The following is a 20,908-nucleotide window of genomic DNA, read 5'->3' on the forward strand; positions in this document are numbered from 1 at the left end:
AACTTTTCTCGGCCCGTGAAGGGGCCCGTCTGTGCATATATGCGTAAGCGCTTCCATCTCCCGTAAGAAAAAAAAAAAAAATTATCTGTAATTTTGCTCGACAACAACGGCGAGAGCCAACCTCGGCCGGCCGCAGATACCATTACCCAGCTGCCAAAGCCCAAGGACGGGCGTAAAAGACAAGGGCAAAAGACAACCGCAAAGACAACCCCACGCTCTATAAACATCACGCCTCTAGAGACAATGCTGGAAAGGAGGTGCTCGATTCTCATCACGTATCAGTAGAAATAAGCTCTCTCCTGACAGCCCACCAAAAAAGACAAAGGAAAAAAGATGGCCGACAAAACGAATCCTATCCGGTTCGGCATCCTGGGGTGCGCCGCGATAGCCCGCAAGGTCTCCCGGGCAATCGGCCTCGCCCCCAACGCCACGGTCGTCGCCGTCGGCAGCCGCTTCCTCGACAAGGCCCAGCGCTTCATCGCCGACAACGGCCTCCCGCCGGCCACCCGCGCCTACGGCTCCTACGAGACCATGCTCGATGACCCGGCCGTCGACGCCGTCTACTTGCCGCTCCCCACCAGCCTCCATGTCCGCTGGGCGGTGGCCGCGGCGGAGCACGGGAAGCACGTGCTCCTCGAGAAGCCCACGGCGCTGTGCGCCGCGGATCTGGACCGGATCCTGGAGGCCTGCGGGTCCCAGGGGGTGCAGTTCATGGACTCCACCATGTGGATGCACCATCCCCGGACGGCCCGGATGAGGGATCTCTTGTCGGATCCCAACCGGTTTGGCCAGCTAAAAGCGGTAATTCGTGTTGTTTCGGATTTTGTTTACATCTTTGTTCTTATTTAGAAATTAGGAATTTTTGGCAAGTGTTTGATTAATTGATGGCATATGTATGCTTGGACTGTCATTTGTTCTTCATTTTTTTTTTGCCTTTTTAATGGATTTGATTGTTGTAGATAGATTGCATTTTAGACCGTGAACGTAACATGAGAACGGTATTTGTAACTTGGAGAGGCGGAAGCCTCAAGTGATGGACCCGACATAAATATTCGTTGCAATGATGATATCATGTCAAATTTATAATAAATTAATCAAAAATCAAAAATTGATGAGACAATATGGGAGATCATCTCGAGAATCGATGAAATATACAATAATCGGTCAAATACTAGTTTGCACTCGTAGTGGGTGTATGCTTGGGTACACGTAGCGGTGCTCATTATGTAAAAATGTTAGACTGATGTTTTTGGTAGATTAGCAAGTGGCTACATAAGTGATCTGGAGCAGATGTGGTGTCTGGACTGAATTTTAAATTGAATGGGAGATGTCTTGTAAGTCTTTGGATGCTTGAGTTATCTTCTTTTCAACGAACCCTTACCAAAATTTGTCGTTATATTCTCCATTATTCCTATCTTTTTGTGTTTCATGTTCTATCTATCAAGTGGACTTTGAGCAAGCATTCTTGCAGTACATCCTGGACTTCAGGTCTTTCCAGACTTTTTTTTATGCCGAAGGCTTTTCAAATGAATTCTAAGAACTTTCCCTTTTGTTCCTATAAAATTGTATTGATCAAAGATTTTTGCCAAGGACGTTGAACTCTATTCTAGAAGATCATGATTCATGAAAGATCGTAATCCGGATCTGAGTGCAACTTTGCATGAGCATTTAGGTATCATGGCCTAAAAAGTGCTTAATGGTGACATTACAGTAACCATGATCTATTTGTAGAATACGCCCTACTTTTCTGAGTAAACATGTGTACTATTTTTGATTGAATTCATCTCTAAACTGGTTTTAGTTTTCACTTTGTTCTTGTGAGTCTAGTTTTGGTGCCACACTTTTTCCTAAAGGACCTTTTATTGGTTTGGGAATGGCTCGTAAATTAGCTTTTTGTGTTATTTCCATGTCATAGAGGAAACTTCTCCGATATGCTCTTATCTTAGATTGTGAGGATTGCTTTTAATGGTATGCAAACTTGGTGATGGAGCCATTTTTTCAATTATTAGCACACGTGGGCCTTCACAAAGAGGGAGAGAAAAATGTGTGCTCTTCCTTATCTGTCATCCCTCCACCTACAAGGCCTAAATTATACCTGACTGCTCTCTATTTTTCAGCAAGTGAGCCCCTTTTAAGTTCCTTCACCAGGTCTAAATGAAGGTATCTGCGGATGAATCATAACAAAATCAATATATTGAGTATATAGTTCTCTGTCTGTCTTCACAAGCAAAAGTCGTGAGATTTTTGTCATGTTATATTGCACCGCTGTTGCAGTTGGTTTTTTGCTCTTCAGAGCGCAAACTTTAATCAGCTGTACCTTGAGTTTTGCTTTTTCCATTTTGATCCCATCGATTGTTTCTATGCCATCATAAACATTATCTTGAGATTTATCGGCACGTTAGGGATACAGGTTATGGTGCGTCACTCATTTGCTCCTTCTTTAGTAGCCCTGAACTGTGAATTTCTTGAATGTTCCATGTGCCAGATCTTTCTCCCATTAAAAGTAACGAATGATATCTCTAAGCGTATGCGAACTGATACTTAATTGTCTTATGGGGCTGGCAGATTCACAGCATCTTTACCTTTTGTGGAGACCCTGATTTCCTTCAGAATGACATCCGTGTGAAGCCTGATCTTGATGCCCTTGGGGCTCTTGGTGATGCTGGGTGGTACTGCATCCGCTCTGTCCTATGGGCTGCCGACTACGTACTGCCCAGAACTGCAATTGCGCACCATGGCTGTGTCAAGAACCAAGCTGGTGTAATCTTGTCATGTGGGGCTACTCTTGTATGGGATGATGGCCAAGTCGCAACCTTCCACTGCTCTTTCCTCTCTAATCTGACAATGGAACTCTGTGTTATGGGAACAAGAGGAACCCTTCATTTAAGTGACTTTGTGCTTCCTTTCGAGGAAACCCCTGCTAAATTCAAGCGTGCTACAGATTCAAAGTTTAAGGAGCTCCATATTGGATGGCAACCACTGCCTAGTGAGCATGTCATCTCAACTGACCTTCCTCAGGAAGCCCTCATGATCCAGGAATTCTCGAGGTTGGCAGGAAGCATAAGAGATTCTGGTAGCAAGCCAGATGAAAAATGGCCTATCATCACTAGAAAGACACAACTGGTACTTGATGCAGTAAAAGAGTCGATTGAGAAGGGACTTGAACCTGTTAACATTACTGGTTAGTGGATGTTCCCCTCAGTTATGCCCTATGATCTCATCGTGTAGCTAAATTAGTACTCCACCATGTTTGCCAGTTTGATAGCTTTCACTGTGGTCTTTGCTGGATAAATGAAGAGCATGCTGATAAAGCTGTTTACTTGTTTGGTGAGATACGTTGATTTTGCTTTAACTGATCCGATTTTACTGCAAAGAGTTGTTGAATGGTGCCATTTAAACAATTTTATCTGATTGGATTTGCTAGATGGTATACAATTCAGCATTCTTGCAGGATTGATATGATCTGACTTGTGAAAGTAACGATTGTATCTCTTTTCATATGTACAATTCATGTTATAGGAGATAAAAGTTTAGATATACAATAAACCATATAAATCATGATCTCAATCAAATATTCAGTTACCTAATTTATCTCCTCCTAATTTATCTCTCATGATTAATATATATCTCCTAATTGATATATTTCGTAAACAGGATTATTCTCAATACTCTCCTTCATGCTGAAGCATGTATACTATGTATGCCCAACTTGTTAAAAATATAATTTATCCGAGGACTTCTAAGTGCTTTGGTAAACAAATCTGCCAACTGATCACTTGACTCAATAAATATAGTCGTAATATCTCGTGACTGTAATTTATTTTCGAATAAAGTGGCAATCAATTTCAATATGCTTAGTCCTTCTTTAAAAAATGAGGTTTGAGGCAATATGCATTGCTATCTACTTATCACAAAATAATTTCATAGGTTGTGATTGTATTATACCCAATTCTACCAGTAGCTGCTTCAATCATATTAGCTCATAAGTAGTCAGGGCCATAGCTCTATATTCAGCTTTTGCATTTGAATGGGCCACAATATTTTGCTTTTTACTCTTTCAGCAGATCAAGTTTTCTCCAAACAATACACAACATCTAATCATAGACTTTCTATCTTATGGTGAACTAGTCCAATCATCGTCAATATAGCCAATTAGTTGAGCATGACCCTTGTCCTGATACAATAAATCTTTTCTAGGTACAACCTTAACGTATTTGATAATTTAGGTTACTGTATCCCAGTGTGCCTTAGTTGGAGAATCCATAAATTGACTTACAATATTAACAGTAAAAGAGATATCTAGTCTGGTAATTGTGAGATAATTCAACTTGCCAACCAAACTTTGATATCATCTGAAATTTGAGAAAAGCTCCTCCTTTTCTGTTGCTAGTCTGATATTTGGATCCATAGGAGTATTAACAGGTTTGAACTTGAGTAATCCAGTTTCTTTGAAAATATCCAACACATATTTTCTCTGACATATATAGATAGTATGTTTAGAGTTTATAATCTCAATTCCAAGAAAATACTTTAGAGATCCCAAATTTTTGGTCTGAAACTATGAATGCAAATGCATCTTAAGTTGAATAGTACCAACTTCATTATCTCTAGTGATAACTATATCATCAACATAGACAATCAGAATTATTCTTCGTCCCTCAGAATGTCTATAGAAACTAGAGTGATCTGATTGAGATCTCATTAATCCAAATTCCAGAATAGTTGAACTGAAGTGGCTAAATCAAGCCTTAGGCAACTGCTTGAAGTCATATAATGACTTCTTGAGCTTACATACTTTGTCAAAGTACTTTTTTCGATCAACAAATCTTAGAGGTTGCTCCATATAGACATCCTCCTTGAGATCTCCATGCAAAAAGACATTCTTGATATCTAACTGATGCATGATCCAATAATGAACAGTAGCTAGAGAAAGGAGCAAACGGACTAAAGCAATCTTAGCTACTGGAGAGAAGGTCTCATCAAAGCCTATCCCAAAAATTTGAGCATAGTCTTGGGCAATAATTTGAGCCTTCAAACGATCAACCTTTCCACTAAGATATATCTTCATTATGTACACCCAATGACATCTGACTATAGTCTTATTAGATGGCAAAGACATCAGTTCTCAAGTGTCATTAACATGTAAGGCAGACATCTCTTCTATTATTGCTGTCCGCCAGCTAGGATGTGCCAATGCCTCTGTAGTAGAGCAAGAAATAAAAATAGAATCTAAGGAAGAGAGGAGGGTTGTATAGGGAATAGATAAACAATGATAGCTCAAAAAATTATAAATGGGATCAGAAATAATAATAGCACATTTATCTTTTCTATGTGCAATAGGTAGATCAAGTTCAGAAGGTGATGGTGATAGATCCAAGGTGGAAGAAGCTATGGATATAGGAGAGGTCTCGATAAGTCTCACCAGAGTGTCATGCACTTCTTCTAATGCAGTGGCTTTTGCCTGAGGCACCTTTTGCTTGCGCTGATATGTGATGAGGTCACTCTATTCTGCTTCCCTAAAAAAGAAGAATTTGGAGAGGGCATGAACAGGAGTGGATGCAACAATGGTGAATGACTCAGATGGTGATGTAGTAGATTTGGAGAAGAAAGGACTGGACTCAAAAAAGATAACATAAGGGCAAACAAAATATCAGTGAAGCTTGGAAGAGTAGTAGTTATACTCATTTTGCCCTCATGAATATCTGAAAAAAATATATTTAACAAAATGAGAAGATAACTTAGATGCATCAAGAGATAACTGATGAATAAAGTATATACATCCAAAAATATGTGAGGGTGATGAATAGGAGGCATCTCAAGGAAATAAAACTGAAATACGAATCTAATCCTGAAGAATGCTGGAGGACATTTGATTGATCAAATAACATGTAGTAAGGGGAACATCATCTCAAAAATGATCAGAAACATGCATTTATAAAAGTAATATTCATGCCGTTTCAATAAAATACCTGTTTTACTGCTCAGTCACTCAATTTTGTTGAGGAGTGTGAGAGCATGAGGACTAATATATCATGCTGTGAGATGATATAAAAGATTGAAATTGAGTAGAAAAATATTCTCGAGCATTATCACTACAAAAAGTATGAACAAAAACTCCAAACTGAGTGTTAATCTCAGCATAGAAAGAAACAAAAATAAAAAACAGTTCAGAATGATTTTTCATCAAATAAAACTAAGCTACTCTAGAGTAATCATCAATAAAAGTAATAAAATAATGATAAAATTTGAGACAATATATACTATATGGATCCCAGATATCAGAGTAAATAAGAGCAAAAAGAGTATTAGCTCATTTATTGACATGGCTTGGAAATTGAGTTTTAGTATATTTTCTAAGCTGACATGACTGACAATCTAATTCACTAATACTAGACATATCAGGGACTATCTTCTTTAGAATAGTTAAAGATGGGTACCCAAGATGACTATGAATTTGTAATAAAGAAACAACAACCATATAGATAGTAGATAGCTCAGAGGAGATTGGAGCAGATAGGTGGTAGAGACCTTGAGACTCATGCCCAATACCAATCATCCTTTTAGTCCTTGAATCTTAAATCATAATATTATCAGAAGAAAAGATCACGATACAATTAAGTTTTTTTATGAATTAAGTAATGAAAATTAAGTTAAAAAAAAAACTGATGAAGAAACAAAATAGAAGATAAGAGTAAGGAAGTAGTAGGTATCGTTGTTCTAATGCCCTATATAAGAGTAATAGATCTATTGGCTAATGTGATAGATGGTAGAACATTAGGCTTAGTTAAACAACAGAACAGATTGGGATTACTAGATATATGGTCAGAAGCACCTGAGTTAAGATTCTAGAGGCTAAGAGATGACCGAGTGAGACATGCAGTAGAGTGATTTGACTGAGCGGGCGGGATAATGGGTTGAGTCATCTATCGAGCTTTCTGGCTCTGTAAGAAATGGACATATTCTTCTACAGATATGACGATGGTGGATTGTCCAGTGGATAGTATACCATCAACAAAGAAAATCTTTGTCTGTATTGCATTGGTGACCTTAGGAAGAAATCCATATAAGAAGTAATAAGTATCAGAACTATGTCTTTGCTTGTTATAGTGACTACATCTGAAAATATTTTCTTGACTATCTCTACCATCTCGACTTCTCCCATGAGTGCCAAAGGATGCTCCAAGTAAATTAGACTGTTTGATAAGAATAGATCTATCTCTAATAGGCACATATTTTAGAACAGCTGGAGGGGGGCTACTCGAAGTAGTCATGAAAAGATATCTGTCAATGAACTGATTCATCACCTAGAATCTAGATGCTGACTGATTCGTACTTGGATCGAATACTTCGTAAATAAACAATAAAAAATATGTTCCCTCGTTGAGCCTGCTGTGCTTTTAAATCTATAGTAAAAGATATTAATTCATTAAATTTGGTAAAAAATGCTTGCAATTGGTCCAAATGTGTCTGCAATATTTATATCGACCTGTCTCAGTTGAAACAAGCGGGACAAGACACCATATATCCTAGTGTAGAGCTCGTGAGCACGAGTCCACGCCTCTTTATATATCCAATAAGGATAAAATATAACCATCAAGGATGGATCAATGTCTTGCCACAAAAGACTAAATAGTTGTGCATCATTCTTCTTTCAGATAGCTTGATCAGATATCTGAATATCCGAAATGAATTTAGAGAGATGATCTTTCTGTCCTGGACTCATAACCAGACCTCGACAGCTGCACTCCAATCAAAATTTTTTTTTGCCATTTAGCTTCATGGTGGTGATTACAGTATTGCTAAAGATTGAAAGACCTGTGATGTTTGTAACTTTGGAATTTGATATATTTTTTTTAATAGATTCCTGCATATGGCGTCGGTGGAGAAATAAGTAGATATGGATTTGGCGAGGAAAGGCAATGCAACGAGAAGTTCCACCTTTGATTGGTGAGTGGTGCGCAATGCAACGATGATGCGTCCGATTAATAAAAGTGGGGGTGGAGGGTTGCAGAAAACTATACCCTTAGAGATTAAATCACTCTCACGAAATATTGTGATGCCATATGAAAATAATGATTGTATGTCTTTTCATATATACAATTTATATTACAAAAAGTTCTATATATTAAACAATAATGTTCTAGATATAATGAACCATATAAATCATTATCTCAATCAAATATTCTGTTATCTAATTTATCTTTTATGATGGATATATTTTTTAAATAGGATTATTTTTAACAAAATTAAAAAATACAATGACAAGCATCTTTTAGTTTTGTTGAGAATAATCCTATTTAGAAAATGCAATGACAAGCATCCATGAAGCTTTTGCGATCATCAAAAGCTGGAGCACGGATAGGATCCGTGGTGTGTGGTTTGCACCATAGAGTCCAGTACAGCACTCCAGTAATTGCAGAACGGGCAAGTCATGCATGTTGTGGAGAACTGCCTGTAATGTGAAAGTTAAGAAACAACCAGACTAATAAAGGGATCAGGAGATGGCAACTCGAAGTCTTCATTTTTTTGGGTAAAATATGAGGGCTTTCGTTCAGTCGTTTATGAACCTCGTTGATGTATATGCTATTCTAACTGGAAATGAGATTTTAATCGAGAAAAAAAAATTAATTATAAAAAAATATTGAATTATTTAAAAATTTTTAATTTCATTCTGAATTCTTAATTTGATGCAATATTCAGATCATCTGAAAATCCCTGACCGCACATTCTATCTGGGTTGTCGTTATGGAAAAGTCACATGTGGTCGCGTAATAGAGGTACCTGGCAGAAAGGGTTTATTGTTTTCTCTGATAACAATAAACGCACAGCTTTCCCATCTCGCGACATCGCGGCGGTCTCGCTCGCCTCCACTCATTGTCCCTTCTCCCCGCCCCTCGCTGCACGAGCGGCAACTAGCTCCACCACCAACTGGCCAATGTCCTGGTACAACAAGCCTCCCTCCTCTACTGCCACCCTGGCCGCCACCACATACTTGGAAAGTGGCGGGAGTAACAGGCGCGAACGTTGATGTGGATGGCGGAGGACTTGCAGCTTACAAGGCCGTGCAGCTTGTGAAAGAATAAAATGAGCCTTCAGCTTCGCTACCTTTTGGTCTGAAAGAGATTCTTCGATCGTCATCAATTTTCTTAAATACTTCATCTCCAACCGTGCTTCCGTCTTCCCTTGGTCTCATGCTTTGAAATTTTAACAAAACTATGGCTACTCGTGTACACCCGAAGCCAATAATATTGCTGATAAGGCCTTCCAAATTCAATTTGACCTCAGAAATCAGAAGGCTACAAACACTTCTCGGCCCGTGAAAGGCCCTGCCGTGCATATATACGTAAGCGCTTCCATCTACGGTAAGGGGAAAAAAAAATTATCTGTGATTTTGTTCGACAACGAGGGCAAAAGCCAACCTCGGCCGGCCGCAGGTGCCACTACCCAGCTGCCCAAGCCCAAGGACGCGCATAAAAGACAAGGGCAAAAGCCAACCGCAAAGACAACCCCACGATTTATAAATATCACGCCTCTATATAGAGACAATACTGGAATGGAGGTCCTTCATTCTAATCACTCATCAGTAGAAATTAGCTCTTTCTCCTGACAACCACCAAAAAGACAAAGGAAAAAAAGATGGCCGACAGAGCGAATCCTATCCGGTTCGGCATCCTGGGGTGCGCCGCGATAGCCCGCAAGGTCTCCCGGGCCATCGCCCTCGCCCTCAACGCCGCCGTCGTCGCCGTCGGCAGCCGCTCCCTAGACAAGGCCCAGAGCTTCATCGCCGACAACGGCCTCCCACCGGCCACCCGCGCCCACGGCTCTTACGAGGCCGTGCTCGATGACCCGGACGTCGACGCCGTCTACGTGCCGCTTCCCACCAGCCTACACGTCCGCTGGGCAGTGGCCGCGGCGGAGCACGGGAAGCACGTGCTCCTCGAGAAGCCCACGGCGCTGTGCGCCGCGGATCTGGACCGGATCCTGGAGGCCTGCGGGTCCCACGGGGTGCAGTTCATGGACTCCACCATGTGGATGCACCATCCTCGGACGGCCCGGATGAGGGATCTCTTGTCGGATCCCAACCGGTTTGGCCAGCTAAAAGCGGTAATTCGTGTTGTTTCGGATTTTGTTTACATCTTTGTTCTTATTTAGAAATTAGGAATTTTTGGCAAGTGTTTGATTAATTGATGGCATATGCATGCTTGGACTGTCATTTGTTCTTCATTTTTTTTTTTTTTTTTTTGCCCTTTTAATGGATTTGATTGTTGTAGATAGATTGCATTTTAGACAGTGAACATAACATGGGAATAGTATTTGTAACTCGGAGAGGCGGAAGCCCATGAGAGTCTGGGTGATGGTGGTGGTACTGAACCCAGGTCTCTTGTATCCATGTGAGAGACTTTACTCACTGAACCAGTTGGTAGTTGGTACAAGATTGGTTCGGGTCTTTCCTCCTCTTGTTATCTAATTTCTCTTGAGGGGCAGCAGCAGTGTCCATTTTAGAAGGGGCTAAGGGGTCCATTCAGCATTCTTCTGTTCTCATTTCTTGGGTGGGAATATTTTGCCTCCTTACCTATTGTCTTGTTGATTAACTGATTTAAAGTTACAGCGTAGCGTATGTTTTTCACTTATTGTTTCTCTTACCCTTTTCTGGCTTCAAAAAAATGGCAAATTTTTTTTTGATTAATTGATGGCATATCTTCATTTGCAACCACCTACCCTATGTATGGAGTACAGAACCTAGTTTGCGCTCGTAGTGGGTGCATGCTGGGGTACACATAGCGGTACTCATTATGTAAAGATGTTAGACTGATGTTTTTGGTAGATTAGCAAGTGGCTGCATGAGTGATCTGGAGCAGATGTGGTGTCTGGACTGGATTTTAAATTGAATGGGAGATCTCTTGAAGTGTTTGAATGCTTGAGTTATCTTCTTTTCAATGAACCCTCACCTAATTTCTCGTTATATTCTCCATTATTCCTTTCTTTTTGTGTTTCGTGTTATATCTATCAAGTGGTCTTTGAGCAAGCGTTCTTGCAGTACATCCAGGCCTTCAAGTCTTTCCAGACTTTTTTAATGCTGAAGGCTATTCAAATGAATTTTAAGAACTTTCCCTTTTGTTCCCATAAAATTGTATTTATCAAAGATTTTTGCCAAAGACGTTGAACTCTATTCTAGAAGATCGTGAAAGTTCGTAATCCAAGTCTGAGTGCAACTTTGTATGAGCATTTAGGTATCATGGCCTAAAAAGTGTTTAATGGTGACATTACTGTAACCATGATCTATTTTATTTGTAGAATACACCCTACTGTTCTGAGTAAACATATGTACAATTTTTGAATGAATTCATCTCTAAACTGGTTTTAGTTTCACTTTGTCCTTGTGAGTCTAGTTTTGGTGCCTAAATTTTCCTAAAGGCCCTTTTATTGGGTTGGGAATGGCTCAGCAATTAGCTTTTTGTGTTATTTCCATGTCATAGAGGAAACTTCTCTGATGTGCTCTTGTCTTAGATTGTGAGGATTGCTTTTAATGGTATGCGAACTTGGTGATGGAGCGGTTGTTTCAATTAATTATTAGCATACATGTAGGTCTTCACATAGAGGGAGAGAAAAATGTGTGCTCTTCCTAGTCTGGCATCCCTCCACCGGCAAGGCCTAAATTATACCTGACTGCTCTCTATTTTTCAGCAAGTGAGCCCCTTTTAAGCTCCTTCACCGGGTCTAAATGAAGGTATATGCGGATGAATCATAACAAAATCAATATATAGAGTGTATGGTTCTCTGTCCGTCTTTGCAAGTACAAGTAGGGAGATTTTTGTCATGTTCGCTGTTGCAGTTGGTCTTTTGCTCTTCAGAGCACAAACTTTTAATCAGCTGTACCTTGAGGTTTGCATCTTCCATTTTGATCCCATCGATTGTTTCTATGCTATCATAAACGTTATCTTGGGACTTTATCGGCACCTTACGAATACAGGTCATGGTGCGTCACTAGTTTGCTGCTTCGTTTGAAGCCCTGAATTGTGAATTTCTTTAATGTTCCATGTGCCAGATCATTCTCATATTAAAAGTAACGAATGATATCTTTAAGTGTATGTGAACTTATATTTAATTATCTTATGGGGCTGGCAGATTCACAGCATCTTCACCTTTCGTGGAGACCCTGATTTCCTCCAGAATGACATCCGTGTGAAGCCTGATCTTGATGCCCTTGGGGCTCTTGGTGATCTTGGGTGGTACTGCATCCGCTCGGTCCTATGGTCTGCGGACTACGAACTGCCCAAAACTGCAATTGCGCACCATGGCTGTGTCAAGAACCAAGCTGGTGTAATTTTGTCATGTGGGGCTACTCTTGTATGGGATGATGCCAAAGTCGCAACCTTCCACTGCTCTTTCCTTTCTAATCAGACGATGGAACTGTGCGTCATGGGAACGAGAGGAACCCTTCATTTAAGTGACTTTGTGATTCCTTTCGAGGAAACCCCTGCTAACTTCAGGCTTGCTACAGATTCAAAGTTTAAGGAGCTCCATATTGGATGGCAACCACTGCCCAGTGAGCATGTCATCTCAACTGACCTTCCACAGGAAGCCCTCATGATCCAGGAGTTGTCGAGGTTGGCAGGAAGCATAAGAGATTCTGGCAGTAAGCCAGATGAAAAATGGCCTATCATCACTAGAAAGACCCAACTGGTACTTGATGCAGTAAAAGAGTCGATTGAGAAGGGATTTGAACCTGTTAACATTACTGGTTAGTGGATGTTCCCCTCAGTTATGCCCTATGATCTCATCGTGTGGCTAAATTAGTACTCCACCATGTTTGCAAGTTCGATAGCTTTCACTGTGGTCTTTGCTGGATAAATGAAGCTTGTGCTGATAAAGCTGTTTATTTGTTTGGTGTGATAGGTTGATTTTGCTTTAACTAATCAGATTTCACCGCTAAGAGTTGTTGAATGGTACGCCATTTAGACATTTTATCTGATTGCATTTGCGAGATGGTATGCAATTCAGCATTCTAGCAGGATTGCTATGATCGGACTAAAAGATACAAGGACAGTATCCATGAAGCTAGCTTTCGCTATCATCAAAAGCTAGAGCACGGATCCGTTGTGGTGTGCAGTTTGCCCCATAAAGTTCAATACAGCGCTCAGGTAGCGGCAGAACAGGCAGAACAGGAACCGCCTGTGATATGAGAGTTGAGAAGCAATCAAACTAATAAACGGATCAGGAGATGGAAAATTGAAAACCTTCCTTTTTTTTTTTTTTTGGTAAAATATGAGAGCTTTTGTTGAGTCGGTTGTGAACCTCGTTGGTCGGTTGTGAACCTCGTTGGTGTAGATGCTATTCTAGCTGGGAATGGGATATTAATTGGGAAAAAATAATATTTTAGTTTAATGAACAAAGATGTTGAAAGCATATTCCCAAATAAAGAACTTTTTTTAGTAGCCAACTGCACGTATAATAATGAACGAGAGGTTTTTTTGTTACAGGAAGAAAAAAGAAACAAGAGGTCTTTGCAAAGGTCATAACTTGACAAGAATGGTAATGATGGTTAAAACTAAATATATTCAAAGAGATTAAGTCCTTCCATAATGATTCCAGTGCTTATTTGGGCATCGGGTGCAGTACCTTCCGGAGATCGCTTCGGACCACTACCTGCTTCTTATCACCACTGAGGGCCTGTGCTTGTCCAGAGCTCCATTCAGGTTGGAAAAATTCTGGATCTTTTCTGGACCTTCTATCCAAGATCGTGGGATCTAATTAGAGAAGTTTGGAGGAGACCTGTCTATGATAATGTGAGATATCAAATGACCAGCAGATTTGAGTTGATAGGATACAGACTTATCAGGTAGAACTGTCTAGAGATTGATGACATCTTTAGGTGGATCGATGGGGTGGAGGCGGACATTGCGGAGTTCTAAAGGAGAGAGAATCAGGAGAGGGTCGTCCAGAAGCTTGACTTGAGGGAGCTTCGATACAAGCTCTCCATGTATCACTCTCTATTAAGATAACAAGAGACATTGTGGAGGCAGAAGTTCAAAGTGCAATGGAATAAAGAGGGCGATCGGAACACCTAATTCTTTCATTAATTGACGATGATTCAGAGATCTACCAATTGCATTAGACAACTGAAGGAGAGTGATGGTAGAGTGGTAAAGGACAATGATGAGATCAGGGGTAGATTCTGTAGTTCTTCAGATTGCGTTGGACCAACTTCTTGGATGGGAATATCCCGTCCAGGGATCTCAGCTTGTGTATCGCATCTCAAATGAGGAGAATGAGGTCCTGACTTATTTTGTGTCTATCAAAGAGGTGCGGGAGCCCTTTAGTCACTTGGGGAGGACAAGGCTTTAGGGCCAAATAATTTTTCCCCTCTCTTTTTCCGTCGGTACGGGTCTAGAGCCCTTGAAAGTGCTCAGCAGCTTTAGCCCCCACCTGAAACACATCACTAAGGATGGAGCCATCATCTATAGTTGGCAGAGAGGTGGTTGAGGCTATGCAGATGGTTTTTGAATCCAAAGGCATTCGAGAGGAGTGGAAGAAAATGCTAATCATCCTTATCCCAAAGAGATCTAATGCATCAACTCCGAATCACTTCAGATTGATCAGCCTTTGCACCACTCTTTATAAAGTTTGTGCAAGGATCCTAGTCGGGCATCTAAAGTCAGTTATTCCTTGTTTGATTAGTCCAAAGTAGGATGCTTTTTTCGGTGGCCATTGCATCACTGACAATGACTTGCTCATCCAGAGATTTATGCATGATTTGTGGCCGCCATTCATCGGAGTCTGATGGTGATCAAGTTAGACAAGGAGCGGATCTATGACTGGATAAGCTGGTAGTTTATGCAATAGATGCTTCACAAGTTCAATTTCCAAGATAGATGGATCAACTGGGTCACTGTATGGAGACCTCGAGCTTTGCTATCTTGATCAATGGTGCCTCGATGGACTTCTTTCGCTTGATTGATGATCTTTGTCAAGGGTGCACTCTCTTCTCCTATCTATTTATTTTGTGCTAATATTCTATTTTGTGCTCTATGGGTAGCAGTTCAGGGGATGGAGTTGGAGCCCTATTAGCCTGCCATTGGGAGTCAACCACCCTTGCATTTCTTCTTGCAAATGATTGTTTGCTTATTGATCGAGCCTCGATTCGAAATGTAAGGTGTTTTGTTACTATAGTTGAGGCCTATTATCGGAGTTTTGGTTAGCTCATGAATCTATAGAAATCCACAGTCATCTTTAGCCTTAAGGCAAAGATCCAAGTGAAGCAGACAATTCGGGACAAGCTAAGGATCCCTAAGTAGATGAGGATTCTGACCTATCTGGGGGTCCCTATCACAAGGCGAAGACTTCGAAGGGCCGACTGTAGGCCCATGGAGCAGCGGGTTTGGGATCCCTCAAGGGCTGGCAAACCAATGCTTTCTCCATAATAGGCAGAACTATCCTCATAAGATCAGTCTTAAGTTACATTCTGATTTATCACTTAGTAAATACTATGGTGTCGTACTCTTCTCTCAGGGGTCTGAAGTAGTAGTTCTAAATTTCTTATGGGGCACTAGATAGGGTGAACATGGGCTTCACTTACTTTTCTGGGATGTGGTTTGCCAATCTGTGCGGGATGGAGACCTTGAGATCTAGCCCTTGCTGGTTAAGAGGGAGGTTATGATTTTCAAATATGCAGCTAGGTTCCTCACCCAATCTAATTGCTTGTGGAGTAGGATGATGAGGGCTCGATATGGAGCTTCAAGCCAGGGGTCTCAGATCCAGATTGATCACAGCTGCTTATTCATCTAGAGGGAGATTTATATCTATGCCCCAATAGTGGTGGCCCAAGTCATGTGGTTGATTGGAGATAGAGCTTTGGTTGACGTGAGACGGGATGCTTGGATTTCTAGCTTGCCTCTCTCTTATTGACCAACCTATGTTAGCATGGAGGTGGACGATCACCTATGAGTCTATGATTTGATCACTCCTGATGGTAGAAGTTGGAGGGCTAAGAACGTCACCTGTCTCTTTGGTGGTCAGCTTACTGATAGGATTCTTACTATCCTGATTTTTGTCTATCGGAGCTAGGACTTGAGGGTGTGGGTCTGATCCTGTTATCTTAAGGTTCCTACCAGGGATCTCATTGTGATGAGCAGGCCAATTCTTGATTTCTGTCTATCAGAGCTAGGACTTGAGGGTGTGGGTCTGATCCTGTTATCTTAAGGTTCCTACCAGGGATCTCGTTGTGATGAGTAGGCCAATGCTAGATACGAGGACCAAGGTGGCTTTGATCTGAAGAGTGACTGCCCATTTTAGGATTAGACTCTTTCTCTGAAAGGTTTCTTGAAATAGACTTTCGACTCAGACGCTTCTCAAGGATAGAGGCATGGAGCTTCGACTACCTGCATCTAGTCTATGGGCTGAAAGATGAGTCGATAAAGTATGTTCTCCTTCGCTATCCAAGGGTGAGTTTGATTTGGAGGATGGTCGGCGGTCAGTCTTGGAGGGTGATCAGTAGCCCTTCGCTTCCTTCCTTTTTGGACGTGATCCATCAGAGCACGATCGAGGATTCACCCTGAGGTGATATGATGGCATACATCATCTATCAAATTTGGCTATCTAGGAACAGACTGGTCTTCAATGTTGAGATCGTGCTTGCGTATCGGATGTTTCAGAGAGCCTGTTGCTTAGCTGCAGAGTATTGCCACCTCAACACTGCTGGTCCAAGCCTTGTCATCCTGAGTTCCTAGGACTTCCTTGCTGCACCTGCTGCAATCAGAGGATTCTATTGATATTTTGGGAGCCTCCTTCTTTAAGATTTGCCAAAGTTAACTTCGATGATAGTGTTAGAGATAGCAGAGATAGTTTGGGCTATATCATCCGAAACTTGGATGTTAGGCTGTTGGCGGTAGGGGGCTCATATCTTTTTGAGCCATCCATTCCAGAGAAATGCTTCATGCCACTCAGAGAAGCATCATCTGTATGAGGCAGGCATTGCGGGTAGAGAGGATCTTCATTGAGAGTAAATTTACCACAGTCGTCAGCTAGATCTGAAATGAGGCGAAGCATCTAGATGTTCATCCACTCCTTTAAGATATCTTGAGGTCCTTTCATTAGTCGACCATCATGATTGTTTGGCGTGTCTTTTAGAATATAAACAGTGCTATAGATTAAGTTGCTTCCTTTATTGTCAAGTATACTAGAGATTGGATATGGTGTCAAGTCAATGATTACCCCTGAGTTCGAAAGATATTTTATATTTTTACTTCTTGGACTATGCTCACATTAGAATGCTCCAACCATCCGATTGTACTAAAAAAAAAACAGAGAGATTCAAGTCCAAGCTGATCATTGATTGTTGAAATGCTTTTTGACTACTAAACTAGTCAATGAAATAGGTGTGGTTAATCACCTCCTCTCTTTTAAAAAAGAAAAAAAAGTGTTTGCTAGTATAGCGACAATTGACCACATTAAAAAAAAAAGAAAAAAAGGGAGAACGAATACTTAAGCATACACTACTATTAAAATGCTAAAATGAATTTTAAAAACTCTTTTCTATATCTATTTTTGTGTTTATAAAAAAAAAATTTACATACATATCCTCCTAAACATTTGAATTTATGTAAATACCCTTTCCAAATTTATATTTACATATATATCCTCATAAAATAGGTATTTTATGTGTATACTCTTTTATTTCTCTTTCTTTTGTATATATACCTATATCATCTAACATCCTTAAGAAATTAGTGATTTTAAAACTAAAATTACCAAAATATCCTGCATGGGTATACATGCAAAAAAAAATATTTATAAGGGTATACATGTAAATAGTAGTTTTATAGATATTTATATAATTTCATATATTTAGAAGGATATACATGCAAAAAAATTCTTAATTTTTTTATTTGAATACCCTCTTAAATATTAGATTTACGTGAATACTCTTTCAAAATAGATATTTATGTGCATATCCTCATAAAATATTATTTTTATATAAATATCTTTGACATAGCAATTCAAATGCCATTAATCAAAAATTAAAAATTAATAAAATTTTAAAATTATCTTTTTACTTCAAAAGCAAGTAATAGGTTAACGGTCTCTTCTACAATATATTTGGAAATCAATCAAAGACGAGAATATACAAAAGGTGTGATCTCCTAATTAATCACATAAATATCATTTTTACCTTATTATCATGTTATCATCATATATATATGGTCTGTAAGTAATTGGATTCTTCATTTCAAAAAATACCAAATGAAGAAAGAACGACGACATAAGATGTGATAAGCAACTTACCTAGCAACGAAAATATAATAACTAGCTACACCAAGCTTATATGCTGGGTGATTCAAAATAAGATCTTACATTTATTCAACAAATAAATAACGAGCGTATATAAAATCTTAAAAGATAATTGTACTTTACCTTGGGGCACTTATGGTCTTCTTCAACCTTCTATTTTGTTTTTGAGTAGGAAGGATGGGATTGGAAATGAGCCTCAAGTTATTTTCTTTGTTGTGCCCTTTCGAACACATATATATTTTCCAATCTTGAGGCTCAGAATCTGATCCCATCTATCCCACCCAAAAAAGATTTCCGATGAAATGTGCACACACGGAGAAAGAGAGAGGATTGGTGGTAGAGGATGGGGATGGAATTTATAGGCATTACCAACATTGATAGGTTGTTGAACGTGAATGCTCTAGATGATATATAAAAGGAATATAAAGATTCTCAAAATCTAGTAAAATAAATACCTTCTAAAAGAGAAAGGAAGGAGTGGATGTATAGTTTATGCAAAATTGTAAAAAATTGACATATGGAAAATAATCTCATAGAGTTTTATTCGAGATATGGTGAAATGGGGGAGAGCTTAAACTGCATTCTTGTTAGTTGCCTTTTTTTGTTTCCTGTTATCCAAATACGTGAGGTGATTTAAACTACTGGATCGGATAATCCGTAAGCTAACACGTTGGGCTCTCCATGGTTTGGGCTGGTCATCTAGCAGCCCAATTATACTTTGCCTGGGACCTACCAAGCATTATGACCCAAAATGACGTATACTTTAGACCTGTTGAACGGACGATAAAGAGTACGTAAAAATATACATACAAATTAGCTGCCCAAGACACGGTGTATATTTTTTCTTTTATTTTTGTTATGCTTGCCTCATATAGACATCCCACGAAAATTTATTTCCTAATTAGAGACCATTTGGAATAAATATTCTACTTCAAATGAAGTGCGAACCTTGAAAATTGGGTCTTTAAGCTCAGATGTGTCTGATGTCAAAAAAAAATTATAAATCCAAAGATAATATGGCATAAATCCATCCAATTCGCATGATATAAAACTCCTAGGGACGTTGAATAAGTAAATAAGACACCATTGGATCTAGGGCTGGAACTGGGCCGGATCGGATCGGATCGAGTTAGATTCTACCCCTGCTCAAGCCTGGCCCAAAATAATTTTTCGGGCTTCGGATCGGGCTTAGATCCGATTTTTTTGAAAAAATATAGGCACGAGCTCGGTCCGAGCCTGGGCCCGAGCCCCTCCGAGCCCAATTAGGCTTAGACAAGATTTCTCTCTCACTCAACTCCTCCATCTTCCTCGACTCCCCGACTGTCCTCAGCAAGAGGTCGCCCCAGCACCAGGTTGCCCCACCTCCAGGAAAGCAACCCTCTACTCGGATTCTTCCCCGACCTTGACGTCTCCCCCTCCGCCGCTGACGCCGATGCCTCCACCACCCATCATCGGGCTCGAAAAATCCTCCCAATCGTCCCTGCTGTGCCCTCCACTGTCGGAGGTTGACGACAGAGCTAGCGGTGGAGGCTGATGCTGCTGCTGTGCAGCTGCCGTCGCCATGTGGTGGTGCAAGTGCAGGTACACAACCGGCATCCGATAGGAACTGGGGGCGGTACTCCACCCTGATCGTCATGAACTCCCCACATCCATCCACCGCATGGCCTTCGGTACTCACGGCGCAGTTCTTGAGGCACTCTCTATACCTCACTCTACCTCCTTCATCGCTCACATTCTGCTTACTCGACCCCACCGCTGCCCCAGCTGATTCCATCTCCTCTTCCCCTTCTCTACCTCTGATTTTTTTGATTTATTTATATTTAGGCTCGGGCCTACATCGGACCAAAGGTCTATCCAAGCCTGATCCAAAAGCAAAATGGATTCTATTTTTACCCTGAATCCAGTCTGAATAATTTTGGATCGAGTCTGAAGTTTGATCCAAAGCTGGTCTGATCTGATAGATCTCGGATCGGTTCGAGCTTACTTCCAGCCCCAATGGGAGCCAGGTACGCTAAATTGGAGCACAAAGTTGAATTGCCTGAATGGGAAAGCGGTAAAGAATGACATAAACATCTATAAAGTTTATAGTTTATAGTAATTTTTTCCCCAATAAACTAATATGTAATTAAATATCTGTTAAAAAAAAAAAAAAAAAGGTTACCGTTACCAAAACCAAACGAAAGTTACTGGCATCCCAATGATGGACTCAGTTGTAGTCCCATCGAACCACATCATGGTGCTTGCATTCCCATAAAATTGATGAATTCAAACACTTGTTGAAGAATATGATACTATCGTCCCACAAAAAAACTCCCTACCCAAACTATTAGATACTGGCCAAAAAAGTTAGATTAAAATCAAGAAAATATTAAAAATTCAAAATTAATTTAAAAAAATTATTTGATTATCTGAATAGTACTGACATGATTTGGGAACGAAGATGCCACTGTCGCGTTAGATGCATGAACAGCAAGATCGATTACAAGATCCTAACCCTCCGAAAAAATCCATTCCAAACCAATGCCCAACGCTATGATGGAGATCGAGAGGCTTACGGTCAATGGATCCATCTAGATGCTGTGTTTGATCTAAGTGATTTTAAAAAACGAAATGGAGCAGA

At 40.3% G+C, this 20,908-nt stretch overlaps 2 protein-coding genes across 2 annotated transcripts; both read left to right on the forward strand.

Moving 5' to 3' along the window:
* The first annotated feature begins 230 nt into the window (after nucleotides 1-230).
* LOC105041685 (uncharacterized oxidoreductase At4g09670) lies at nucleotides 231-3,421 on the forward strand. Its single transcript, XM_010918677.4, has 2 exons — nucleotides 231-801; nucleotides 2,566-3,421. Exons 1-2 carry the CDS (start codon nucleotides 334-336, stop codon nucleotides 3,184-3,186), a joined length of 1,089 nt encoding a protein of 362 aa, XP_010916979.3. The 5' UTR covers nucleotides 231-333; the 3' UTR covers nucleotides 3,187-3,421.
* Nucleotides 3,422-9,558: 6,137 nt separating this feature from the next.
* LOC105041684 (uncharacterized oxidoreductase At4g09670) lies at nucleotides 9,559-12,934 on the forward strand. The gene is made up of 2 exons (XM_010918676.4): nucleotides 9,559-10,104; nucleotides 12,127-12,934. The coding sequence occupies exons 1-2, from the start codon at nucleotides 9,637-9,639 to the stop codon at nucleotides 12,745-12,747; spliced, it is 1,089 nt and encodes a 362-aa protein (XP_010916978.1). The 5' UTR covers nucleotides 9,559-9,636; the 3' UTR covers nucleotides 12,748-12,934.
* Nucleotides 12,935-20,908: the final 7,974 nt, after the last annotated feature.

The sequence above is a fragment of the Elaeis guineensis genome, chromosome 3 (assembly GCF_000442705.2).
Source record: "Elaeis guineensis isolate ETL-2024a chromosome 3, EG11, whole genome shotgun sequence".
Taxonomy (NCBI): Eukaryota; Viridiplantae; Streptophyta; class Magnoliopsida; order Arecales; family Arecaceae; genus Elaeis; species Elaeis guineensis.

Excerpts from the sequence above, each read along its gene's own strand:
- LOC105041685 (XM_010918677.4), top strand. The coding sequence starts at position 334 with ATGGCCGACAAAACGAATCCTATCCGGTTCGGCATCCTGGGGTGCGCC. Across the intron at positions 802-2,565 it reads GGTTTGGCCAGCTAAAAGCG|ATTCACAGCATCTTTACCTT; the intron begins GTAATTCGTGTT and ends TGGGGCTGGCAG.
- LOC105041684 (XM_010918676.4), top strand. The coding sequence starts at position 9,637 with ATGGCCGACAGAGCGAATCCTATCCGGTTCGGCATCCTGGGGTGCGCC. Across the intron at positions 10,105-12,126 it reads GGTTTGGCCAGCTAAAAGCG|ATTCACAGCATCTTCACCTT; the intron begins GTAATTCGTGTT and ends TGGGGCTGGCAG.